The sequence below is a fragment of the Trichomycterus rosablanca genome, chromosome 4, assembly GCF_030014385.1.
Source record: "Trichomycterus rosablanca isolate fTriRos1 chromosome 4, fTriRos1.hap1, whole genome shotgun sequence".
Classification (NCBI taxonomy): Eukaryota; Metazoa; Chordata; class Actinopteri; order Siluriformes; family Trichomycteridae; genus Trichomycterus; species Trichomycterus rosablanca.
In genome coordinates, this window is record NC_085991.1 from 52,035,556 (window position 1) to 52,062,827 (window position 27,272).

At 39.8% G+C, this 27,272-nt stretch overlaps 2 protein-coding genes across 2 annotated transcripts in view; both read left to right on the forward strand.

Moving 5' to 3' along the window:
* Window positions 1–317: 317 nt before the first annotated feature.
* On the forward strand, window positions 318–20,777 carry LOC134311999 (tripartite motif-containing protein 16-like). Its single transcript, XM_062993648.1, has 11 exons — window positions 318–377; window positions 508–1,089; window positions 1,481–1,576; window positions 2,607–2,840; window positions 3,247–3,406; window positions 3,746–3,796; window positions 14,575–15,091; window positions 17,403–17,425; window positions 18,206–18,232; window positions 19,379–19,876; window positions 20,761–20,777. Exons 2-11 carry the CDS (start codon window positions 511–513, stop codon window positions 20,775–20,777), a joined length of 2,202 nt encoding a protein of 733 aa, XP_062849718.1. The 5' UTR covers window positions 318–377; window positions 508–510.
* A 189-nt stretch (window positions 20,778–20,966) lies between these two features.
* Window positions 20,967–27,272, forward strand: part of LOC134312000 (tripartite motif-containing protein 16-like) — a 31,150-nt gene continuing 24,844 nt past the window's right edge. The window contains exons 1-3 of the mRNA XM_062993649.1: window positions 20,967–21,545; window positions 21,930–22,025; window positions 22,505–22,738. Coding sequence (XP_062849719.1) covers window positions 20,967–21,545; window positions 21,930–22,025; window positions 22,505–22,738 — 909 coding nt within the window. The remainder of the gene's footprint in view (window positions 21,546–21,929; window positions 22,026–22,504; window positions 22,739–27,272) is intronic.

The window sequence follows — 27,272 nt, forward strand, 5'->3', positions numbered from 1 at the left end:
GGGGTTGGGGGCATTTTCTGTGAACCTGGTGATTTTGGTGAGTTGGTGATGAATATCTAAATTACTGTCACTGTAATATGACTGTTTCAATCGTTGTTGTATAATTTATTTATTTATTAATTTTATTTTATTTTTTCTCCCTTGTCTCATTGGAATTACCTTGAGCTGGTTTTAACTGCTGGTGTTATGTGAAAATGTTGATTAAAGGTGTCTTAAAAGTCAAAAAAGTCTCTCTCTCTCTCTCTCTCTCTCTCTCCTCCCACCTTTAGTTCAGCAGAAATGAAAGTGAAACTGATCTGATCCTGTTCAGTCCGAGTGCAGATCTGTTTCGTGTCTGTGTTTGTAGTTTTGTTGGTAATTTGAGTTTCTGATTGCAGGTGAGTTTATATCAGTTCTGTTTATATCATATCACAGTTTATTGTTACTTTATGTAGTTAAACTAAACCAGGAAGTCTGATCTGCTTTAAATGACTTGCTGTGTTTACTGGTGTTTCTATTTACATGCAGAAAATGGCTGAGGCAAAAAATTCAGTGACTCAGGATCAGTTTTGCTGTCCAGTCTGTCTGGAAACACTGAAGGATCCAGTTGCTATTCCATGTGGACACAGTTTCTGTATGGTGTGTATCAACAACTGCTGGGATCAGGAGGATGATAAGGGAACATACAGCTGTCCACAGTGTAGAGAAACCTTCACTCCAAGACCTGCTGTGAGTAAAAACATTATTCTGGCTGAAGTTGTGGAGAACCTGAGGAAGAGAAAATCCCAAGTTCCACTTCCTACTGGAGGTGAAGATGTGGAGTGTGATTCCTGTACTGGGAGAAAATACGAAGCTGTTAAATCCTGTCTGGTGTGTTTGGCCTCTTACTGTGAAACTCACCTCCAGCCTCACTATGAATCTCCTGCTTTTAAGAAGCACAAGCTGGTTAAAGCCTCCAGACGACTCCAGGAGCAGATCTGCTCTCAGCATGATAAACTCCTGGAGGTTTACTGTCGTACTGATCAGCAGTGTATCTGCATGTTGTGCACCATGGATGATCATAAAGGACATGATACAATATCAGCTGCAGCAGAAAGAACTGAGAAACAGGTAAAAATATTATACAGCTCTCTTTAACAAGTAACAACTAATTTATGTGATTACTGCTATATTACAAACATTTTACTCAAGCAGAACTAAATTAAAATAATGTTTTTATAGTCTCGCACTGTACAGTTTATTAGATACATTTAACTTGTGCAGACACGTATTGATCATGACATCAGGTACACCTAACATCTACATTGACTTTCTACACACATGACAATGTTCTGATTTCTGTGCTTTTTGTATCAGAGAAGTTTTCTGTATTTATCCTATAATAAACAAATAACAAAAATTAAAGCATCACAGATTAGCGTTAGATTAGCATTTACACTGACATTGTTTGTGTGGTGCTGGTACACAGTACAAGTAAATTCTGAATTATTATTTTGTGTAGAAGCAGCTGCTGAAGATCCAGAAAAAAATTCAGAAGAAAATCCAGAACAGAGAGAAGAAACTTAATGAGCTGATAAACGCTGTGGAGTCTCACAAGGTAAATTTAATAAACAAAAAGTTCTCAGGATCAGTCAGACTCTCCTCTATTAAACCAAACACTGCAGTGCATAACAACATATCTTCACATCAGTAACTGTTTTAGCTTGGAATTTGTATCAATATGACCAGAAACATTTTTAATTATCATTGTTGATCAGACACTTATGTTCTCTGTAAATAATTTATTTTGTTTTTGTACTTGGTAGAGTCATTTTTAAACCAGATCCTTCATACAGCTTTTACATAGTTTTTGATATTTTGGGTAAAAACTTATTAGAACAATTTTTTGAGCATAAATTACCAAAATTCCTCGAATTCTGCCTGATTAGTTGGTGATTGATGGTGTATAGCAATGCTTGATAATGATTATGAGGGTGATAAGATCATGACTCATGAAAATAAATGTACTTAATTATAAACCAATCCAATTTTTCTTAGGTTAATACACAAACTGTTTTCTTTATAAGATTTCTGGTAGAGAGAAATGTTTTTAAACTTGAGAAGATGCTGCTGAAAATAATTTCTGAAACAGTGGGCTACCACCAGTGCATTTTACAGTATTAAAATATTTAATACACATACATAATTTAGAAATAAGTCTATAATGTAGTGGACTCATTAATCCTCAAGGATTTCTGCCATTTAATTGGGGTGTTTTTTAAAGTAAGATTTTTTAATTCCTTAGCATGTGATTATACTGGCAACATGTTTAAATCCATGAACACCACATACAGTTACTTAATTCTTCAAGACAATTAGAATGACTCCTGGAGTAACAGTAATAGTACTTCTTCAGATTTTTTACCTTTGGGTTTTTAATTAAGTTAATAGGGGAGCCTGACCTCGGCAGTGTGGCTGTAGTTTTAATACTGTCCATTTCTTTACGATCACTTGTGCTTTGATGTGTTTTATATCTGGGCTTTTCTATGATTAGATCCCTAACTTGTTTTAAATATTTTCTGACTTCTGACTGTTGACTTCTAAATATGTGAGTAATAAATGTTTCTTCTCACTGAATCTTCTAACAGTTTTCTGCACAGACAGCAGTGGAGAACATTGAGAGGATCTGTACTGAACTAATCAACTCATTTAACAGAAGATGCTCTGAAGTGAAAGAACTGATCAGAGATCGAGAGAAAGTTGTAGTCAGTCAAGCTGAAAATGTCATGACTCGGCTGGAGCGGGAGATTGTAGATCTGAAGAAGAAAGATGCTGAACTGGAGAAGCTTTCACACACAGAGGATCCCATCCATTTCCTCCAGGTAACAGCACTAAAACTACAGTGGTGGAAAAGTGGGTGATTTTATTATTAGATGTAAGGAATTATTATATAATAACATTATTAGTGCACAAATCAGAGTAATAATATATAATATACTTAGAATGTGATAAATGTGATGACTAACAAATATTTAGAGATTAGATTCAATGTTAATGGCTCTGGTCGACAGGTAGGGAAATAACAGGGCTGAGTTTTTTGTGGGCAGCCACCCTATTTGGCCAGATGAAGCTGTGGGTGAACTAGATATTCATTATCTTGAATGTGTTGCTCATTTCAGGTCAACATTAGGTTGCTTTTAATGTTGACTGATAATGACTGATGGTTCATTATTTGTGTTTCTTCATCATCTTGTTGTTTCTCTGTGAACATTATTTATCTGGATGTAGAGTTTCCAGTCTCTCTCGACTCCTGCTGGATCTGCAGAATCACCCATCATCACAATCAGTCCTTTCCTCTCATTTGATGATGTTACAGAGTCTGTATCTCAGCTGAGAAAGAAAGTAGAAGAATTCTGGAAAGAGCAGTTTGAGAAGATACCAGATGAAGGTGAGTTAAAGCCCTCGATGTTCCATTGTCTCCAAAATGCTCGGTACTCAAATATCAAACAAAACATACAAATCCACCAACATGAACTTTTTACATCTAACAACATTTTATTTACTCATTTACCATAAACTATTCAAGGTCACAGCTAGTCCAGGTTTAAATGAAATACTGCTCAAAAGGTAGGAATACACACTGCATTGTGACACACGCTCACACTTGGTCAATTAACTCAGACTTTAGACAAACACTGGGAGAACATGCCAAACTTCTTACTCACCGTACACACATGTTAATATTTATTTACTGTGATTAGTGATTGTTCTGTAACTCTTTCTGCAGTGAAGGAAATTCAGATCCTTTCACCTCAAACCAGAGAAGATTTTCTACAATGTAAGTTTCTCACAAACATAAACAGGCCTGTGAAAAAGTATTTGCACCCCCCAGTTACCTCTGTTCTTACATTATTGTTACATTTCACTTTTTCAGATGCTACAACCCCTTAATTGGGTTGAAATCCAGATTTAATCAGTTTAATCCAAAATCGAAACTGGTTTTTCAGTCATTTTGACAAAGATTTGATCTTATTTGGAATTGTTTTGTTTTTGTATTACACAAGTGTTTGATCTTTAAATTATGAACTGATGACCAGACATTTTTCTTCAGCCCTGAAGCAGCAAAGCATTCCAACACATTCACACTATCACCACCATGACTGACTGTTAGTCAGATGTTTTTACTGCAAAATGCTGTTTTAGCTTCATTGCAGGTATAACAGGATCCAAGTCTTTTAAAAAGCTCCACAGAACATTATTCCATAAAGCTTAGGGGTGATTGAGGGTTTTTATATCGGGAAATGAGAGACGAGGCTTCATGTTCCTCTTAGTTATTGTTAGGGCTGGGTATCGCCACTAATTTCCTGGATCGATTCAATTTGATTCACAAGGTCCCGATTCGATTCGATTTCCGATTCGATTCGATTTCGATTCAACACAGTTAGGCATATTTGAGTTACTTTAACAGGTTTTGTTTAAATATGTCAAGATGTTCAGAGAACAAATGTGATAATTGTACAAAGAACACTCATTATTAAAAAATATTTGTGTATTTTGTTTACATAAATAATTAATCCAAAACAGAAAACAGTACCATTCATTTTTTATTATTATTTTATATGTCTGACATACTACAACAGTGGAAATGTAATGTAAACATACACCTGACTGTTAAACAGCTTATGCCAAGTTTACACTACACCACTTTCTGATTTGCACTTTCGGTTTTACACTACACCATCTATCACCAACTGGAATCACAGGCGAGCTTCTCTGCTCTCCCAAACTACGTTCTGTCACAAAAACAAATGTGAGAAGTGATGAAAGGTTTAATGATACCACGTCCAAAAATGCACATCAACAAGTAGCGAGAGATCAAAGTGTGTGCGCGGTTGTGCAGCGTAAACTCAAGGGTTAACAATATTTGAAAGTGGATTTGGCAACACGAGCAGCAAGAATTGTTTTATAGTGAGTTGGAGGTTAATAAATATGAATGATAAGATCAGAAATACTGTAAAACTTGTGTGCTGATGTATTCTGTATTACACCCCTGAACCAGGTGTTTATAACCTCTCCCCTGTGTTTCCCCTCGTTGTTTCACATTGGTTGAGAGCCGAGTTTTGATCGCAGATCATACACCGAATTCCTCCCGAACCGGTAAATCCAGCGCCGAGCCGTCACTGAGCGAAAATCAGGGCAAAAATCATGTAGTGTGAACTAGACATTACTTGAGCTTCTGCCATGCTAGACTGATGTGCAGATCAGATCTCGTTGCGCAAAAAACAGTGACTGGTAACGCGAGATTAAAGGGGTAACAGATTTCCATGTACACCGTAAAAAGGGGCGTATTTAAAAGATCGATCTCGCGTTTATATGAATCTGATCGTTCAAATAAAGATCGATTCGAATAAAAAAATCGATTTTATAAACCCACCCCTAGTTATTGTTGATTTTACCCAGCGACTCTCCTATGAATTTTATTTGTGCTTAGTCTCCTTCTAATAGTGGAATCATTAGATCAGATGTAATTTAAGTGAAGCAAGTCTTGTGGTTTCTTTAATGTTTATCTGGGTTCTTGCACGGTTTCCTTGATGAGACATTGATGTGCTCCTAAAGCTCTTAATCTAATTAAACTTAATTATTAATTACATTTGGTTAATTGGTTGATATTCATTAATTATTTAAATGATTATTTAAAAACTAATCCTTTGCTCTCACACACACTTAGAAATTCAAAGAAAACTTTATTGTGTTGGTGTGTCAGTGTGTGTTAGTGGTGTGTGTTAGTGGTGTGTAGGTGGTGTGTGTTAGTGGTGTGTCGTGTGTTAGTGGTGAGTAGGTGGTGTGTCGATGTGTGTAGGTGGTGTGTCGTGTGTGTTAGTGGTGTGTTAGTGTGTGTAGGCGTGTGTTAGTGGTGTGTCTGTGTGTGTAGGTGGTGTGTCGGTGTATGTTAGTGGTGTGTTGGTGTGTGTAGATGGTGTGTATAGTTGGTGTGTATAGTTGGTGTGTTCGGTGTGTGTAGGTGGTGTGTTGGTGTGTATTAGTGGTGTGTGGGTGGTGTGTCGATGTGTGATAGTGGTGTGTGTTAGTGATGTGTCAGTGTTAGTGGTGTGTTGTGTGTGTAGTTGGTGTGTGTGTGGGTGTGTGTGTGTGTTAGTGGTGTATTGTGTGTGTTAGTGGTGTGTCGGTGTGTGTTAGTGGTGTGTCGTGTGTGTGTAGTTGGTGTGTGGGTGGTGTATTGGTGTGTGTTAGTGGTGTGTAGGTGTGTGTTAGTGGTGTGTCATGTGTATAGGTGGTGTGTGTGTGTTAGTGGTGTGTTGGTGTGTGTTAGTGTGTGTGTGTGTTAGTGGTATGTTGGAGTGTGTTAGTGGTGTGTCTGTGTGTGTGTTAGTGGTGTGTTGGTGTGTGTTAGTGGTGTATTGGTGTGTGTGTAGGTGTGTGTTAGTGTGTGTGTGTGTGTGTTAGTGGTGTGTTGGAGTGTGTTAGTGGTGTGTTTAGGTGTGTGTTAGTGTGTGTTATTGTGTGTGAGTGTGTGTGTTAGTGGTGTGTCTGTTTGTGTGTAGTTGTGTGTTAGTGGTGTGTAGGTGTGTCTTAGTGGTGCGTCTGTGTGTGTAGGTTTGTGTTAGTGTTATGTCTGTGTGTGTAGGTGGTGTGTTGGTGTGTGTAGGTGATGTGTCAGTGTGTGTTAGTGGTGTGTAGGTGGTGTGTCGGTGTGTGATAGTGGTGTGTGTTAGTGATGTGTCGGTGTATGTTAGTGGTGTGTTGGTGTGTCGGTATGTGATAGTGGTGTGTGTTAGTGGTGTGTCGGTGTATGTTAGTGGTGTGTAGGTGGTGTGTTGGTGTGTCGGTGTGTGATAGTGGTGTGTGTTAGTGATGTGTCGGTGTATTAGTGTGTGTTAGTGATATGTCGGTGTGTGTAGGTGGTGTGTGTTAGTGGTGTGTCTGTGTGTGTTAGTGGTGTGGTGTGTGTAGGTGGTGTGTGTTAGTGATGTGTCGGTGTATTAGTGTGTGTTAGTGATATGTCAGTGTGTGTAGGTGGTGTGTGTTAGTGGTGTGTCTGTGTGTGTTAGTGGTGTGTGTGTAGGTTGTGTGTGTTAGTGGTGTGTCATGTGTGTAGGTGGTGTGTCTGTGTGTGTAGGTTGTGTGTTGGTGTGTCTGTGTGTGTAGGTGTGTGTTAGTGGTGTGTAGGTGTGTCTTAGTGGTGCGTCTGTGTGTGTAGGTTTGTGTTAGTGTTATGTCTGTGTGTGTAGGTGGTGTGTAGGTGGTGTGTTGGTGTGTCGGTGTGTGTAGGTGGTGTGTGTTAGTGGTGTGTCTGTGTGTGTTAGTGGTGTGTGTAGGTGGTGTGTCGTGTGTGTAGTTGGTGTGTGTGTGTGTGTTAGTGGTGTCTCTGTTAGTGGTGTATTGGTGTGTGTTAGTTGTGTGTCTGTGTGTAGGTGTGTGTTAGTAGTGTGTCTTGTGTGTAGGTGTGTGTTAGTGGTGTGTCGTGTGTGTAGGTGTGTGTTGGTATGTGTAGGTGATGTGTCAGTGTGTGCTAGTGGTGTGTAGGTGGTGTGTTGGTGTGTCGGTGTGTGTAGGTGGTGTGTGTTAGTGGTGTGTCTGTGTGTGTTAGTGGTGTGGTGTGTGTAGGTGGTGTATGTTAGTGGTGTACTGGTGTGTGTGGGTGTGTTAGTGGTGTGTCTGTGTGTGTAGGTGTGTGTTAATGTGTGTTAGTGTGTGTTAGTGGTGTGTCTGTGTCTATGTAGGTGTGTCTTAGTGGTGTGTTGGTGTGTGTTAGTGGTGCGTCTGTGTGTGTAGGTGTGTGTAGGTGTGTGTTAGTGTGTGTAGGTGTGTGTTAGTGTTATGTCTGTGTGTGTGTAGGTGTGTGTTAGTGTTATTTCTGTGTGTGTATGTGTGTGTGTCGCTGTGTGTAGGTGATGTGTCTGTGTGTGTAGGTTGTGTGTTGGTGTGTCTGTGTGTGTAGGTGTGTGTTAGTGGTGTGTAGGTGTGTCTTAGTGGTGCGTCTGTGTGTAGGTTTGTGTTAGTGTTATGTCTGTGTGTGTAGGTGGTGTGTAGGTGGTGTGTCGGTGTGTGTAGGTGGTGTGTGTTAGTGGTGTGTCTGTGTGTGTTTGTGGTGTGTGTAGGTGGTGTGTGTTAGTGGTGTGTCGTGTGTGTAGTTGGTGTGTGTGTTTGTGTGTGTTAGTGGTGTCTCTGTTAGTGGTGTATTGGTGTGTTAGTTGTGTGTCTGTGTGTAGGTGTGTGTTAGTAGTGTGTCTTGTGTGTAGGTGTGTGTTAGTGGTGTGTCGTGTGTGTTGGTGTGTGTAGGTGATGTGTCAGTGTGTGCTAGTGGTGTGTAGGTGGTGTGTCGGTGTGTGTAGGTGGTGTGTAGGTGGTGTGTGTTAGTGGTGTGTCTGTGTGTGTTAGTGGTGTGGTGTGTGTAGGTGGTGTATGTTAGTGGTGTACTGGTGTGTGTGGGTGTGTTAGTGGTGTGTCTGTGTGTGTAGGTGTGTGTTAATGTGTGTTAGTGGTGTGTCTGTGTGTATGTAGGTGTGTCTTAGTGGTGTGTTGGTGTGTGTTAGTGGTGCGTCTGTGTGTGTAGGTGTGTGTTAGTGTGTGTAGGTGTGTGTTAGTGTTATGTCTGTGTGTGTGTAGGTGTGTGTTAGTGTTATTTCTGTATGTGTGTCGGTGTGTGTAGGTGATGTGTCAGTGTGTGTTAGTGTGTCGGTGTGTGTTAGTGATGTGTCGGTGTATGTTAGTGGTGCGTCTGTGTGTGTAGGTGTGTGTTAGTGTTATGTCGGTGTGTGTAGGTGTGTGTTAGTGTTATTTCTGTGTGTGTAGGTGGTGTGTCGGTGTGTGTTAGTGGTGTGTGTTAGTGGTGTGTCGGTGTGTATTAGTGGTGTATTGGTGTGTGTTAGGGGTGTGTAGGTGTGTGTTAGTTGTGTGTTGTGTGTGTAGGTGGTGTGTGGGTGTGTGTTAGTGGTGTGTAGGTGTGTGTTAGTGTGTGAGCGTGTTAGTGTGTGTGGGTGTGTTAGTGGTGTGTCTGTGTGTGTGTAGGTTTGTGTAGGTGTGTGTTAGTGTGTGAGAGTGTTAGTGGTGTGTTGGATGGTGCGTCTGTGTGTGTAGGTGTGTGTTAGTGTTGTGTCGGTGTGTGTAGGTGTGTGTTAGTGTTATGTCTGTAGGTGTGTGTTAGTGTTATTTCTGTGTGTGTATGTGTGTGTAGGTGGTGTGTCGGTGTGTGTAGGTGATGTGTCAGTGTGGGTTAGTAGTGTGTTGTGTGTGTAGGTGGTGTGTCGGTGTGTGATAGTGGTGTGTGTTAGTGATGTGTCGGTGTGTTAATGTATGTTAGTGATGTGTTGGTGTGTTAGTGTATGTTAGTGGTGTGTCTGTGTCTAGGTGTGTGTTAGTGTTATGTCTGTGTGTGTAGGTGTGTGTTAGTGTTATGTTTGTGTGTGTAGGTGGTGTGTCGGTGTGTGATATTGGTGTGTGTTAGTGATGTGTCGGTGTGTTAGTGTGAGTTAGTGATGTGTCGGTGTGTTAGTGGTGTGTAGGTGGTGTGTTGGTGTGTGTAAGTGGTGTGTCGGTGTGTGTTAGTGATGTGTTGGTGTGTTAGTGTGTTTTAGTGATATGTCGGTGTGTTAGTGGTGTTTCTGTGTGTGTTAGTTGTGTGTCGTGTGTAGGTGGTGTGTGTGTGGGTGTGTTAGTGGTGTGTGTGTGTAGGTGTGTGTTAGTGTGTGTGGGTGTGTTAGTGGTGTGTCTGTGTGTGTGTAGGTGTGTGTTAATGTGTGTTAGTGTGTGAGAGTGTTAGTGTTGTGTTGGTGTGTGTTAGTGGTGTGTCTGTGTGTGTGTAGGTGTGTGTTAGTGTGTGAGAGTGTTAGTGGTGTGTTGGAGTGTGTTAGTGGTGTGTTTGTGTGTGTGTGTGTCAAGGTTATAATAGTTTTGGATTTTTCATTATAGTTTAGTTTTATTTCGTTTTGACTTTTTTTTCTCTAATTCAGTTAGTTTTAATTAGTTTTTAGAGTGGGTTTGCTAGTTTTTATTAGTTTTTATTATTTGTTTAATGCTTAGTTTTAGTTTAGTTTTTATTAGTTTTAGTATTAGTTTTAGTTTTTTCATACTTTGGGTTATTTTTCAGGTGCAGGATTTAAAAAGGTCAGAGTAAGTATTGTGTAATAAAAACTCAACAAAAGATACCATTTAAAAAATTTATTCAATTACTGTTGAACAACCAACTGTCCACAAAAACTGTAACAGTCCACAAGATAGCAGCCTTAGGTGCAAAATGTGTGTAATACTGCTGCTGAAAAGGACACACATGAACATAATAATTAGGGCTGTCATGCGATAAATAATGTTGGGCCCCCTCAACAAATTGCAGATGCTGATAGCTGATCAGAATGAATTAAAAGTCACTCAGAAGTTACACTTCAGGTCCAAATTCCTGCCTGGTATTTTTACTGCACAGTTTCAGTTCTTTTAATTTTACTTAACGAAATTATTGTAATATAATAATGATGACCTGGTGAGTGCAGCCAATGTGGGGGGGGGCAGTGAGGTGAGTGGTTGAGTTCATGTCGTGGAGGACCCCCTGCCATGGGCCCCAGTGCACCTTTTGTATCTGCCATAGTTTTTCCTGCCCTTGTAATTCACACAAGAACTATTTTTCTTTAAAAAGAGCTATTCTTAGAAAAAGAATGTTGTTTTCTAACGTCTCACTGGTCATGTAATGTGAATTACAAATATATTGTCTGGCCTTTTAAGAATGTTAAGTGTACTATAGGGCATAGGGAGCAAGTGTGTAGGGAAGGTCTCAGAATTGACCGTGTCCACCTGTGCTTATTTTTACATTTACATTTTCAGCATTTAGCAGACAAAGCGACTTACACGATGAGCAATTGAGGGTTTAGGGCCTTGCTCAGAGACCCAACAGTGGCAACTTGGTGGTGGCGGGGCTTGAACCAGCAACCTTCTGTTTACTAGACCAGTACCTTAACCACTGAGCTATCACTGGCCATTATATTGTTCTTAATCAGCGTTCTGCTTCATGCACTTTTAAGAAATGCAATTAACCACAGAGACACACACTTACGTGGCACAAGAACCCAATAAAAATAGTTTGATTAAAATGTTTCATCTTGAGATTTTTTTTTAACCGCGATTAAAAATATAACGTGTTAATCGCGATTAATGACAGCCCTAATATTAATATAAACTAATTCATGAGACACACATCAGGGAGCTCAATCTGAGAAAAACATAAACTTAACTTTTGCTGTGGTCATTTTGCAGGATAGCGTGGTGAGAAGAAACAGAAACAGTCTTTTTGTAAACATTAAGTGCCGTCAGGGAGCATCTCCCCAATCTCAATCCGCTCCCTACTCACTCCCCCTCTCCATTCCGCCTCCGTTTGCGCGTTCACGTGGAGTGTCCCTCTGTAGTGGAGTGTTAGTGAGGAGGGAGCGGATTGGGAAAGGCCGCATGAGGTACCGTACGGAGCACCGGCAGCTAATGCCAAGTTCACACTACACGACTTTCCAAGTCGTCAGGTCGCTGTACAGTTCACACTACACGACTGGATCTCTTGCACTCGGGAGTCTTTCAGTCGGTGTATATTTCACACTACACGACTGATCGGCGATAGGGGGTTTCACACTACATGATCCATTACCAACTGGAATCGCAGGCGAGCTTCTCTGGTCTCCTTTTTTTCTTCTTTTAAACAAAAACACACGTGAGAAGTGACAAGGGGGTTTTAATGATACCACGTCCAAAAATGCACGTCAACAAGTAGCGAGCGATCAAAGTGTTTGTGGTCTGATGTGCAGCGTAATATCAAAGAGAAAAAATAAATGAATCTGAGTGGATTTGGCAACACAAACAGTATATGGCTTGTTCTGCAGTAAAGTGGATGTTAATTAATAATTTTGTAATGCAGCATGGGTGTTATGTTTTGTAGAGGACGATCAAATCAGAAATACTACGTGTGTGTGCCAGTGTATCCTGATATAAACCAGAGCGGTAGAGAGAAGAGAGTGGAGTATGGGACAGAGCGGTAGAGAGAAGAGAGTGGAGTATGGGACAGAGCGGTAGAGAGAAGAGAGTGGAGTATGGGACAGAGCGGTAGAGAGAAGAGAGTGGAGTATGGGACAGAGCGGTAGAGAGAAGAGAGTGGAGTATGGGACAGAGCGGTAGAGAGAACAGAGTGGAGTATGGGACAGAGCGGTAGAGAGAAGAGAGTGGAGTATGGGACAGAGCGGTAGAGAGAAGAGAGTGGAGTATGGGACAGAGCGGTAGAGAGAAGAGAGTGGAGTATGGGACAGAGCGGTAGAGAGAACAGAGTGGAGTATGGGACAGAGCGGTAGAGAGAAGAGAGTGGAGTATGGGACAGAGCGGTAGAGAGAAGAGAGTGGAGTATGGGACAGAGCGGTAGAGAGAAGAGAGTGGAGTATGGGACAGAGCGGTAGAGAGAACAGAGTGGAGTATGGGACAGAGCGGTAGAGAGAACAGAGTGGCGACACTCCCGTAGGGAACCGTTGTAAAGGGGGCGGGACATTTTTTCTGCGCAGCTTCCGGGTTGTGGAGCTCTGTATAGTTCCAAACATCCCATAGAGCCCCATTAATTTCCACTACTTATCAAGCATTTTTAGCTGTATGTTGCTTTGTTTTAAAAAAAATATGAATTTAATGTCATTAATATACTTAATACTGTTATTGTTTAGCATTTGCTCAGCACTAAATGTTACATGTTTATCTTATTTAATAGGTATAACTGAATTTAGCTTAGTCAGCTAAGCTTAATTAATGACACACGAGTCTTTTTACCTAAAATGAGTTGATTAATCAAGAGTCTTGTTACAGAAATGATCATAAAACATTAGAGCCATAATAAATCATGCTACTTTTACTTTCATACATAAGTACATTTGAAGGTACATTTAGTTTAGTACTTTAGTGGAGGTAAAGAGTATTTTTACTTTTACTACTACTTTTACTGGAGTAATATGTTACCTTGGATATCTCTACTTTAACTCAACTACATGGTTTGTGTACCTTGTCCACCACTTACATTAGACAAAATGAACTTGTGCATATTCATAATGAATTCATTCATGTATTACCTGTAGGAATCAATGATTAATCACTCATGAAATAAGAGATGAATGAAGCTATTTCATGTACCTGCACTATAATGTTAAAGGTACGGTAGTGTGTTTATCAATCTGTTCATTCAGTGCAGGTAAACCTTATGAATCCAGCCACATGACTTAGTGTTTAGCCAAAATGATTATTATTATGAATCCTCAGGAAAGTGAAGGGAGATTAGTTTATGCAAAAAACAAAACATAAAAAAAACTTTAATCTCTGTACTGTATATTGTCTCTACTACTTAATGATATGGCATTATGTAATGTATGCTAATATAATTTACTGTGTTAACAAAACGACCTATTAACAAGTCATTATAAACATCAATCTTCCACTTTATATACCAAATTGACATTAAAGCAGATGCAGTAAATGTAAACGCAGTTGAAAATACCCAGAAATTGTACAAATGTTTATTATTTAGCGTTTAATATTTCATTTACTGCTGCCGGTCCCATATGAGAACATGACAGCGCCAGGTTTGTTTGGAACTATTGAGGGTTACATGAACCACGTGACCGCGTAGCGGCGAGATCAAGGAGTGTCGCAACTCTCTCTATCTACGGCTCTGATATAAACTATATCCTCTCCTGCATTTCCCCCACGCTGTATCCTGTGTTCTCATTGGCTGTTCGACATGTCACTCATTCCCAGTTGCCCGTCTGAGATCAGATATCTGGCGTGCTAGAAAACTCGATCCAGTCGCCGAGTGGTCGGCGAGCCGGTCGGGTCGAGTTGTTGGATAGTTCACACATAGCGACTGAGAGCCGAGTTTTGATCGCCGAGTGAACGCTGGAGTGGAAATAATCGATTTCATATCAGTTCACAAAATAAATAGACAAACACGAAAATGAAGGCTATTTTATCTATAATTTTAGTACGTTTTAGTTAGTTTTGTAAACGCATAATACAGTTTCAGTTAGTTATTGTTTTTTCTTTTAATTACCGTTTTTATTTATTTCAGTTAACGAAAATGTTTTTTCAATTTCAGTTTTCGTTATTTCGTTCGTTTTCGTTAACGATAATAACCCTGGTGTGTGTGTGTAGGTGTGTGTTAGTGTGTGAGAGTGTTAGTGTTTGTGGGTGTGTTAGTGGTGTGTCTGTGTGTGTGTGTAGGTGTGTGTTAGTGTTAGTGTGTGTTGGAGTGTGTTAGTGGTGTATTGGTGTGTGTGTGTGTGTAGGTGTGTGTTAATGTGTGTTAGTGTGTGAGAGTGTTAGTGGTGTGTCTGTGTGTGTAGGTTGTGTGTTAGTGGTGTGTAGGTGGTGTATGTGTGTGTTAGTGGTGTGTTGGTGTGTGTAGGTGTGTGTTAGTGGTGTGTGTGTAGATGGTGTGTCAGTGTGTGTAGGTGTGTGTAGGTGTGTGTTAATGGTGTGTATGTGTGTGTTAGTGGTGTGTATGTGTGTGACTCAGGACCTCACACAGACATCTTACATGTACACACACACACACACACACTTACAGTATATGTTAATTGGTTTATGTTGTTTCCTCTCCAGATTTCTGCCGGTTCACACTGGATCTAAACACAGTAAATGAAGACCTCAGTCTGTCTGAGGAGAACAAAGTGGCGACCTGGAGTGGAAAATTTCAGTCGTATCCTGATCATCCAGATAGATTTGATTGTTACCCCCAGGTTCTGTGTAGAGAGAGTGTGAGTGGACGCTGTTACTGGGAGGTTGAGTGGAGTGGGAATTATGGCGTTTATATAGCAGTGTCATATAAAAGCATCAGCAGGAAGGGAGAGGGTTATGAGTGTTTGTTTGGACGTAATGATCAGTCCTGGATTTTGCACTGTTCTTCATCCAGATTTTCATTCTGGCACAATAGCAAAGGAACTGAAATTCCCATAATGCCGAGTTCCTCTAGAATAGGAGTGTATGTGGATTACAGAGCAGGAACTCTGTCCTTCTACAGCGTCTCTGATACAATGAAGCTCCTCCACAGAGTTCAGACCACGTTCACTCAGCCCCTCTACCCGGGGTTTTGTCTTTATTCAGGATCAAAAGTGAAACTGTCAGATTCAACAAATTAAATATAAAATTTACATGAAAGTGTAACATTAAACTGTTTAAGTGATTTTAGAATCTCATGTGAGGCAGTGATACATTTATCAAGATTTTCTTTTAAAATAAAACATTTAGAATATATTCAGAGCTGTAAAAAATAAAAGACAAACTGATTATTGATTAATATTAAAGAGAAAAATTATCCAACACCAACTGCCCATGTGTGAAAAAAGTAAATATTAACAACTGATGGATCCCAACATTATGCAAAGTTACTGAGTGGAATATGTTTATTTATATATATTTTTTACATCAGTATATTGTGGGCGGGGCATTTTGAGCTTATCTGAATACACTGTATGTTGTGATTATGTCCTGGGGAGCTACAGTCACCTCCATAATTACTGGACCCCCTGGTAAAGATGAGTAAAAAGGGTTAAATAACTTTATCTAAGAAAATTATTCATCAATAAGTCATTATTTTTACATAATACAACCACATGTGCTGCAGTTATTAGTAAGAATTACTTTAATTAATTAAAGGTTGAATTTTTTTCTCAGCTGTTTTATTGTACCTACACAGGCTGGAAAAATTTAAATCCAGTCTTTTATCTTTTTCTGATCTCAAATCATTTTCTGTCCAAATTTGATTTGAATTTGAATTGGTTGCACATATACCTTCTAAAAATCCAGTAGGTGGATTGGTTGCTCTAAATTCCTCCTGTCTGAGTGAGTAAATCTGTTAGTGTGTTTTTCTGTGATTATTTGGTACCCAATACCTGACACGACCCTCCCTGTTTATCCGGGCTTGGGACCTGCACTACAATGCGCTGGTTTATGCATCCTAGCGGCCGGGTACCTATAGGACAATTCAGTATCTCCAATTAGACACAGGGAGAACATACAAACTTTACACAGAAAGGACCCGGACCGCCCTGCTTGGGGATCGAACCCAGGACCTTCTTGCTGTAAGTTGACAGTGCTACCCACTTAGCCACAGTGCCCCCTTTATTTCATGTTAATAACTTTATTAATTCATTTTTTATATTTGCTAGCTGCTTCATCCTGGTCAGGGTCATGGTGTGTCAGGCTGCTGATAGTTTTTAGGTCATAAATGAGATGTTTTGTGTTTTGATTTGTATATAAGTGTTTATTGTTCCTGTTAAACAAAAAAATAATTAGAAGTAAAATTTCAGTCTTGTTTTTTAATTTTGGAGAAGCTTAATAAAGTACAGAACTTGTTACTAACCCAAACCTCCTGGACTCCTGGTGTTACTTCCTGGGTTGACTTTGACTTTACTGCCTTGTTCTTTGGGGTCCCAGAGACTCCAGTGTTGTGTGGGGAAATACCAAATTAACAAATTAATTAACCAAAGTAACTGGAGAGAGAGAAGTGAGAGATTATTTAAAGGTGTGTGTGTGTGTGTGTGTGTGTATAGGAGTCAGCTGTACCCTCAGCATCCGACAGAAACTAAAAACTAAAAATCAGCTGCCTATAATCATAGCTGGGATCTCCAAACAGAGGTGTATAAATTTGGGGGTGTTTGGAACACATTATCAGTATAAAAATATAAATATAAAAATATTGTTTATTTGCAGTTTCAATGAAATTAAGAAAAGTCATGAAGTATCAAACAGATTAAAAAAGGCTCAGGATATTTTGTGAGCTTGTACAGAGGCTCTTACATAAATCTTAACACTATATTTTTGAGTCAACATGGTAAAGAAAAGGATACATAACGGGTATAATTATGAGGAGACTGAAGACAATTGCTGGATTGTCATTAGTAAAATTAACCTGTCTTACTTATTTTCCATATGTGGTAGGTCATGGCCACTGGTCACTGGAATTCTAAATGTGTGTGTGTGTGTGTTTACTTACAATAATACATTGTAAGTAAGAAAGTAGCTGAACAGGCAGATAGGGGAAAAAGAAAACAGCCAAACCAAAAACTGGCCTCTGTTTAAGGAGCACAACACTGATGTGTCCGGAGCCAAAACCAATTTAGTAATTTTACAGCAATGAGGATACGTAAGTTTGCACCGACAATTTAGATTTTTTTTTATTTGTAATTATTGTATCTAATTATTTTCAGTGTTATGGGTTATTTTGTGCAGATGAATCCCATTTCAGTTTGTTTTAATTTCAGGTTGTAACACTGCAAAATGTTAGAAAAAAAAAAATTAAAGCAGGTAAATACCCATACAAGGCACATCGTGTCTAAATCGTGAATCAGAATCAGATTTATTTGCCAAGTATGTGGATACACACAAGGAATTTGTTTTCGCTGATGTTGATGCTGATATTATCTCTCTAGTATTAATACAGTGTACAAGCAATGTATACTACATTAAACATTAAACACAAAAATATACAAACTATGAGACTATATACAGATATGAAATTTACACATGCTGCTAAATTGCATATCTGTATATAGTTATATATATAGAAGGATATATAGATCCACTAGCTAGAATCAACAAGGGAACAATAGCGGTGAAAGAACCAGCGCCGTAACACGGGGCTGGCTTCAACCGCTAATGCTAAATGCTAACGAGGAAATAAAAAGCAGTTCGAGGACTGCACGGCATAGCACCACGCTACTTCTAAAAAAGGTAAAGCAAAGCTAATTACCTCAACCTTGCGGTCTACACACCCTAATGGCCTTATGCCACCAGGGGTACCTCTAAGGCTAAAAAGAAGCGTGGGGGAGCCGTCAGCAGTCCCCACGGACACCGCAGTGCCCAAAACAAAAAAGGAAATGAATAAAGGGAACCGCAGCTGCAGGTCGTTCGCCCTAACGAGCTGGCCTATTACTTAAGGCCTAGCGCAGAACTGCTCTGTAAGGCTTGTGACGTCGGGGAAGAGTGGTAAGTCCCACAGACGCCACAGAACCTTACATATTTAAATGTATTTGCTGTCTTAATAACAGAAATACATATGTGATGCCTCAGATTAATTCTGGATTTGTTTCTAGATTTTAAACCCTTCACTAATGTTCATTGCTTTGTGGTCTAGCTGTCTGTTTTTGTTGTTGTGAGTCTAATTCTCTGCTATTTAACACAAGCATTAACACATGGAAATAAAATGAAAATGTCATTATTCTTTTTCAAACAGATCTGAAGAGAATTCAGCAATATGCAGGTGAGTGGCTCTCATTCTTTGACAAAATACTGTATACACTGTGTTACTAAAAGTATGCAAACCCCTAAATGTGAGCTTGTTGGACATCCAATTTAAAAACTATAGGCATTAAAACTGTCCTTCTTCCTCTACCTTCTTCTCATTTTGTGGCTATGTTGGTGTCTTCTTGGTACTCTGGTTTTCTACAAACTCCCAAAAACATGCAGAAGGTGAATTGGCTACTTTAACCCTCCACATGTCTGCCAGTTCTTGTCTTGTGCCCAGTGCTTCTGGGTGGCACCAAACCCACAGCATCTATGACCAGAATTAATTGGTTAGTAAAAATGAAAGAATGGCATGAACTACAAACGCTTCAGGTTAAGTTGCTGAATGCAGTGCACACTTTTTACCAATAGATGGCACTACATACAAATGGACACATACAGCACATACAACCAGTGTAGCTCTATAAAAATCCAGAAAGTCCAGCACCAATCAACCAGTATAATTCTACCACAGTTTTACTCACTGCTTGGTAAGTTCCATATGGTTTAGAAAATCCTGCTAACAACAGTACATTTTCTAAATGGTTTAGCGTCCACATATCTTGCTCATCTCCTACAGCAGTATAGCCCATCCCAATCACTTATAAAACCTAAGCTCTGAAATACACCAACCTAGATAATTGAACTCAGTAAAATACACTCCTCCAACCCAAATACACAAGACACTCTTGGATGGTAAGTGAATTTGGCCCTGCCCCATTCAAGTATTTGAGCTTTTGAAGTACAGCAGTCACTACAGTATAACTGCAGATTGTTGTACTATGTAATATGCTTCACAGGGGATTGACTGCCAATGGGTGTGAGTGAGTAAATTGAGTGTGTACTGCCATGCTAGCATGTTTCGGTGTAGCTACTACCCACTGTTACCTTAAATATAAATTAAGACCTTACTAAAAATAAACAAAGATTCATTTAATTAAAACTTTTTATTTTAATATAATATGTGTGATGGATTAGCATCCTGTCTGAGGTGTGTAACCACCCAGTAATTCCCAGAAACTGGACACAGTGCCAGTCCAGGATTAAGCAGTGGTAAACATTACAATAAAATAACTGTAAAACCATATAATTAAAAGACATGTTATTGTTTTCTTTCTTTCAGTTGACGTGACTCTGGATCCCGATACAACAAATTCTAAACTCATCCTGTCTGATGATGGAAAACAAGTGAAGCATGGAGACAAACGACAGAATCTTCCTGATAGTCAGGAGAGGTTCATTAGCTGCCCCTGTGTACTGGGAAAGCAGGGATTCTCTTCAGGAAGATTTTACTATGAGGTGCAGGTCTGTGGTAAGACAGACTGGGATTTAGGAGTCACCAGAGGGTCCATTAACAGGACGGGGAAGGTGATATTCAGTCCAACGTTTGGATACTGGATTGTATGGCTGAGGAATAAGACTGAATATGAGGCTTGTGACTCGCCTCCTGTTCTTCTCACACTGAAACAGGCTCCTCAGAAGGTGGGAGTGTTTGTGGATTATGAGGAGGGTTTGGTCTCCTTCTATGATGTAGATGCCAGCTCTCATATCTACAGTTTTACTGATCAGTCTTTCAAGGGCGGACTTTATCCATATTTTTGTCCCTCAGTCAATTATAGAGGTACAAACTCAGCACCACTTATCATCACACCTGTCGAGCATGAAGATTTTTTTCTTTCAGAAGTCATCTTAGGTACTGTAGATAAAGCAGTGGATTACTGGTCACCACAGTGGATCATTCTGGTTTGCATACCTGATTTGACGCATTTTTTATGCCCTTCCTGATGCAACCTTTTATTTCTGTCTAAACTTGGGGCCAGGACTGAGAGCACCCAGACAAGAGGACCTCCCAATGGCTAGACTGTTCAGAAATGCCACTCTTCAGTACTTCAGATATGTTTGCAGGGTGAACGGGACTAAATAACACCTGAAACACTTTATTGTTTGGTATCCTTGGGCCAAAATATCTATTAGGTGTTGTGAGAAGGAAGAAGCAACATTACAAACATTTTTGGATCATGTTGCAGGCCTGTTGCAAAAATGAATGTATATTAACAAACAATATAAAGTTAAATCAATAAAACATGAAATATTCTGGGTTAATTCTGTATTCAATAAAGTCAAAGTAAATGTAAGAAGCACTGCAGTTTTTTTATTTGCATTTTCCATACAGTCACAACTATTTATGATCTGGGGTTGTGGCTATAATATGTGTTTGTCTATTATTTTAAACAAAGCTGAATAATAAATGGTGTGGTTCAGATAACTAGCACTCTGTCCAGCGTGTATTCTTGAATTGCATCCAGGTTTACCAACACAGACCCACCGCGACCTTGACCAGATGGTAAAAATAAAAAAAACTTTATGTTGTCATTCTCTCTCTCTCTCTCTCTCTCTCTCTCTCTCTCTCTCTCTCTCTCTCTCTCCTCCCACCTTTAGTTCAGCAGAAATAAAAGTGATCCTGTTCAGTCTGAGTGCAGATCTGTTTCGTGTCTGTGTTTGTAGTTTTGTTGGTCATTTGAGTTTCTGATTGCAGGTGAGTTTATATCAGTTCTGTTTATTACAGTTTATTGTTACTTTATGTAGTTAGAATTGTTGATTTACTTTAAACTCACTTATTTTGACCATAACACTCACAAACTAAACCAGGAAGTCTGAGCTGCTGTAAATGACTTGCTGGGTTTACTGGTGTTTCTGTTTACATGCAGAAAATGGATGAGGCAAAAAATTCAGTGACTCAGGATCAGTTTTGCTGTCCAGTCTGTCTGGAACTACTGAAGGATCCAGTTGCTGTTCCATGTGGACACAGTTTCTGTATGGTGTGTATCAACAACTGCTGGGATCAGGAGGATGATAAGGAATCATACAGCTGTCCACAGTGTAGACAAAACTTCACTCCAAGACCTGCTGTGAGTAAAAACATCATTCTGGCTGAAGTTGTGGAGAACCTGAGGAAGAGAAAATCCCAAGTTCCACTTCCTACTGGACCTGAAGATGTGGGATGTGATTCCTGCACTGGGAGAAAATACAAAGCAGTAAAATCCTGTCTGGTGTGTTTGGCCTCTTACTGTAAATCTCACCTTCAGCCCCACTATGAATCTCCTGCTTTTAAGAAGCACAAGCTGGTTAAAGCCTCCAGACGTCTCCAGGAGCAGATCTGCTCTCAGCATGATAAACTCCTGGAGGTTTACTGTCGTACTGATCAGCAGTGTATCTGCATGTTTTGCACCATGGATGATCATAAAGGACATGATACAATATCAGCTGCAGCAGAAAGAACTGGGAAACAGGTAAAAATATTATACAGCTCTCTTTACCATGTAACAACTAATTTATGTGATTACTGCTTTATTACTCAAGCAGAACTAAATTAAAATAATGTTTTTATAGTCTCGCACTGTACAGTTTATTAGATACATTTAACTTGTGCAGACACTTATTGATCATGACATCAGGTACACCTAACATCTACATTGACTTTCTACACACATGACAATGTTTTGATTTCTGTGCTTTTTGTATCAGATAAGTTTTCTGTATTTATCAAATATTAATAATACAAATAACAAAAATGAAAGCATGACAGATTAGTGTTAGATTAGCATTTACACTGACGTTGTTTGTGTGGTGCTGGTACACAATACAAGTAAATTCTGAATTATTATTTTGTATAGAAGCAGCTGCTGAAGATCCAGAAAAAAATTCAGAAGAAAATCCAAAACAGAGAAAAGAAACTTTATGAGCTGATAAACGCTGTGGAGTCTCACAAGGTAAATTTAATAAACAAAAAGTTTTCAGGATCAGTCAGACTCTCCTCTATTAAACCAAACACTGCAGTGCATAACAACATATCTTCACATCAGTAACTGTTTCAGCTTGGAATTTGTATCAATATGACCAGAAACATTTTTAATCCTCAGCATGTGGTTATACTGGCAACATGTCTAAATCCATGAACACCATGTACAGTTAATTCTCCAAGACAAGTAGAATGACTCCTGGAGTAATAGTACTTCTGATTTTTTACTTTTGGAATTTTAATTAAGTTAATAGGGGAGCCTGACCTTGGCAGTGTGGCTGTAGTTTTAATACTGTCAGTTTCTTTATGATTACTTGTGCTTTGAGGTGTTTTATATCTGTGCTTCTCTATGATTAGATCCCTAACTTGTTTTAAATGTTTCTGACTTCTGACTGTTGACTTCTGAATATCTGAGTGAGAAACGTTTCCTCTCTCTGAATCTTCTAAAAGAGCTCTGCACAGACAGCAGTGGAGAACACTGAGAAGATCTGTACTGAACTCATCAACTCAATTAACAGAAGATGCTCTGAGGTGAAAGAACTGATCAGAGATCGAGAGAAAGTTGTAGTCAGTCAAGCTGAAAATGTCATGACTCGGCTGGAGCGGGAGATTGTAGATCTGAAGAAGAAAGATGCTGAACTGAAGCAGCTTTCACACACAGAGGATCCCATCCATTTTCTCCAGGTAACAGCACTAAAACTACAATGGTGAAAAGGTGGGTGATTTTATTATTAGATGTGAGGAATTATTATATAATAACATTATAAGTGCACCAATCCGAGTAATAATATATAATATACTTAGAATGTGATAAATGTGATGACAGTAACATTAAAATAAGAAATAGTAAAACACTTGCCACAGATGATGTGAGATTAGACTTAATGTTGATGGCGGTGTCTGGTGGACAGGTAGGGAAATAACATGGCTGAGTTTTTTGTGGGCAGCCACCCTATTTGGCCAGATGGAGCTGTGGGTGAAATAGATATTCATTATCTTGAATATGTTGCTCATTTCAGGTCAACATTAGGCTGCTTTTAATGTTCTCTCACTTCTCTTCATTTAATCTTTTACTGACAGAACATCTGATAGTTCGTAATTTGTGATTCATCATCATCTTGTTGTTTCTCTGTGAACATTATTTATCTGGATGTAGAGTTTCCAGTCTCTCTCGACTCCTGCTGGATCTGCAGAATCACCCATCATCACAATCAGTCCTTTCCTCTCATTTGATGATGTTACAGAGTCAGTATCTCAGCTGAGAAAGAAAGTAGAAGAATTCTTGGAAGAGCAGTTTGAGAAGATACCAGATGAAGGTGAGTTAAAGCCCTCAGTGTTCCATTGTCTCCAAAATGCTCGGTACTCAAATATCAAACAAAACATACAAATCCACCAACATGAACTTTTTACATCTAACAACATTTTATTTACTCATTTACCATAAACTATTCAAGGTCACAGCTAGTCCAGGTTTAAATGAAATACTGCTCAAAAGGTAGAAATACACACTGCATTGTGACACACACACTTGGTCCAATTACTCAGACTTTAGACAAACACTGGGAGAACATGCCAAACTTCTTACTGACCGTACACACGACACTTTTTGATGTTAATATTTATTTACTGTGATTAGTGATTGTACTGTAACTCTTTCTGCAGTGAAGGAAATTCAGATCATTCCACCTCAAACCAGAGAAGATTTTCTACAATGTAAGTTTCTTACAAACATAAACAGGCCTGTGAAAAAGTATTTGCACCCCCCAGTTACCTCTGTTTTTACATAATTGTTACACTTCACTTTTTCAGATGCTACAGCACCTCAATTGGGTTCAAATCCAGATTTGATCAGTTAAATCAAAAATCTAAACTGGTTTTTCAGTCATTTTTACAAAGATTTGATCTTATTTGGAATTGTTGGTTTTTGTTTTACGCAAGTGTTTGATCTTTAAATTATGAACTGATGACCAGACATTTTTCAGCCCTGAAGCAGCAAAACATTCCAACGCCATCACACTATCACCACCATGACTGACTGTTAGTCAGATGTTTTCATTGCAAAATGTTGTTTTAGCTTCATTGCAGGTGTAACAGGACCCATGTCTTTTAAAAAGCTCCACAGAACATTACAGGGCAGTGATAGCTCAGTGGTTAAGGTACTGGACTAGTAATCAAAAGGTTGCCGGTTCAAGCCCCACTACCGTCGCGTTGCCACTGTTGGGTCCCTGAGCAAGGCCCTTACCCCTCAATTGCTCAAAAATTGTGTTCAGTCATAACTGTAAGTCGCTTTGGATAAAAGCGTCTGCTCAATGCTGAAATGTAATTCCATAAAGCTTAGGGGTGATTGAGGGTTTTTATATTGGTAAATGAGAGACGAGGCTTTATGTCTCTCTTAGTTACTGTTAATTTTACCTTGTGACTCTCCCATGGATTTTATTTGTGCTCAGTCTCCTTCTAATAGTGGAATTATTAAATCTGATTATTTAAATCATTATTTTAAAACTGTCCTTTGCTCCTACGTGCTCTCACACACACACTTACAAATTCAAAGAAAGCCTTATTGGCATGAATAATATAGACACTTGTATGGCCAAAGCTTATATACAGATTTACAAAATAAAATAAAATAGAAAATAACAACCAAAATTAACCAAAAGTGGTGTAAAGGTGGTGTGTTGGTGTCTGTTAGTGGTGTGTCAGTGTGTGTAGGTGTGTGTTAGTGATGTGTCAGTGTGTGTAGGTGGTGTGTGTAGGTGGTGTGTGTAGGTGTGTGTTAGTGGTGTGTCGGTGTGTAGAGATGGTGTGTTAGTGGTTAGGTGGTGTGTTGGTGTGTTAATTGTGTGTCAGTGTGTGTTAGTGGTGTGTCGATGTGTGTAGGTGGTGTGTTGGTGTCTGTAGTGGTGTGTCGTGTGTGTAGGTGGTGTGTTGGTGTGTGTAGATAATGTGTTGGTGTGTGTTAGTGGTGTGTTGATGTGTGTTAGGGGTGTGTAGGTGGTGTGTTGGTGTGTGTAGGTGGTGTGTTGGTGTGTGTAGATAATGTGTAGGTGTGTGTTAGTGGTGTGTTGGTGTGTGTTAGTGTAGTGTGTGACTCACGACCCTGCACAGACATCTCACACACACACTCAAACACACTCTCTTACACACACACACGCACACACATACACACTCTCTCTTCTATGTTAATTGGTTTATGTTGTTTCCTCTCTAGATTTCTGTCGGTTCACACTGGATCCAAACACAGTAAATAAACGTCTCAGTCCATCTGAGGAGAACAAAGTGGCGACCTGTGGTACATCAGAACAGTCGTATCCTGATCATCCAGAAAGATTTGATTTTTACACTCAGGTTCTGTGTAGAGAGAGTGTGAGTGGACGCTGTTACTGGGAGGTTGAGTGGAGTGGGAATGATGGGGTTTATATACAGTGTATCACAAAAGTGAGTACACCCCTCACATTTCTGCAGATATTTAAGTATATCTTTTCATGGGACAACACTGACAAAATGACACTTTGACACAATGAAAAGTAGTCTGTGTGCAGCTCATATAACAGTGTAAATTTATTCTTCCCTCAAAATAACTCAATATACAGCCATTAATGTCTAAACCACCGGCAACAAAAGTGAGTACACCCCTAAGAGACTACACCCCTAAATGTCCAAATTGAGCACTGCTTGTCATTTTCCCTCCAAAATGTCATGTGATTTGTTAGTGTTACTAGGTCTCAGGTGTGCATAGGGAGCAGGTGTGTTCAATTTAGTAGTACAGCTCTCACACTCTCTCATACTGGTCACTGAAAGTTCCAACACTGCACCTCATGGCAAAGAACTCTCTGAGGATCTTAAAAGACGAATTGTTGCGCTACATGAAGATGGCCAAGGCTACAAGAAGATTGCCAACACCCTGAAACTGAGCTGCAGCACAGTGGCCAAGATCATCCAGCATTTTAAAAGAGCAGGGTCCACTCAGAACAGACCTCGCGTTGGTCGTCCAAAGAAGCTGAGTGCACGTGCTCAGCGTCACATCCAACTGCTGTCTTTGAAAGATAGGCGCAGGAGTGCTGTCAGCATTGCTGCAGAGATTGAAAAGGTGGGGGGTCAGCCTGTCAGTGCTCAGACCATACGCCGCACACTACATCAAATTGGTCTGCATGGCTGTCACCCCAGAAGGAAGCCTCTTCTGAAGTCTCTACACAAGAAAGCCCGCAAACAGTTTGCTGAAGACATGTCAACAAAGGACATGGATTACTGGAACCATGTCCTATGGTCTGATGAGACCAAGATTAATTTGTTTGGTTCAGATGGTCTCAAGCATGTGTGGCGGCAATCAGGTGAGGAGTACAAAGATAAGTGTGTCATGCCTACAGTCAAGCATGGTGGTGGGAATGCCATGGTCTGGGGCTGCATGAGTGTAGCAGGTGTTGGGGAGTTACATTTCATTGAGGGACACATGAACTCCAATATGTACTGTGAAATACTGAAGCAGAGCATGATCCCCTCCCTCCGGAAACTGGGTCGCAGGGCAGTGTTCCAGCATGATAATGACCCCAAACACACCTCTATGACGACCACTGCTTTATTGAAGAGGCTGAGGGTAAAGGTGATGGACTGGCCAAGCATGTCTCCAGACCTAAACCCAATAGAACATCTTTGGGGCATCCTCAAGCGGAAGGTGGAGGAGCGCAAAGTCTCGAATATCCGCCAGCTCCGTGATGTCGTCATGGAGGAGTGGAAAAGCATTCCAGTGGCAACCTGTGAAGCTCTGGTAAACTCCATGCCCAGGAGAGTTAAGGCAGTTCTGGGAAATAATGGTGGCCACACAAAATATTGACACTTCAGGAACTTTCACTAAGGGGTGTACTCACTTTTGTTGCCGGTGGTTTAGACATTAATGGCTGTATATTGAGTTATTTTGAGGGAAGAATAAATTTACACTGTTATATAAGCTGCACACAGACTACTTTTCATTGTGTCAAAGTGTCATTTTGTCAGTGTTGTCCCATGAAAAGATATACTTAAATATCTGCAGAAATGTGAGGGGTGTACTCACTTTTGTGATACACTGTAGCAGTGGCATATAAAAGCATCAGCAGGAAGGGACGTGGTTATGAGTGTGTGTTTGGATATAACGATCAGTCCTGGAGGTTGTTATGTTCTCCATCCAGATTTTTATTCCTGCACAATAACAAAACAACTGAAATACCCATAATGCCAAGTTCCT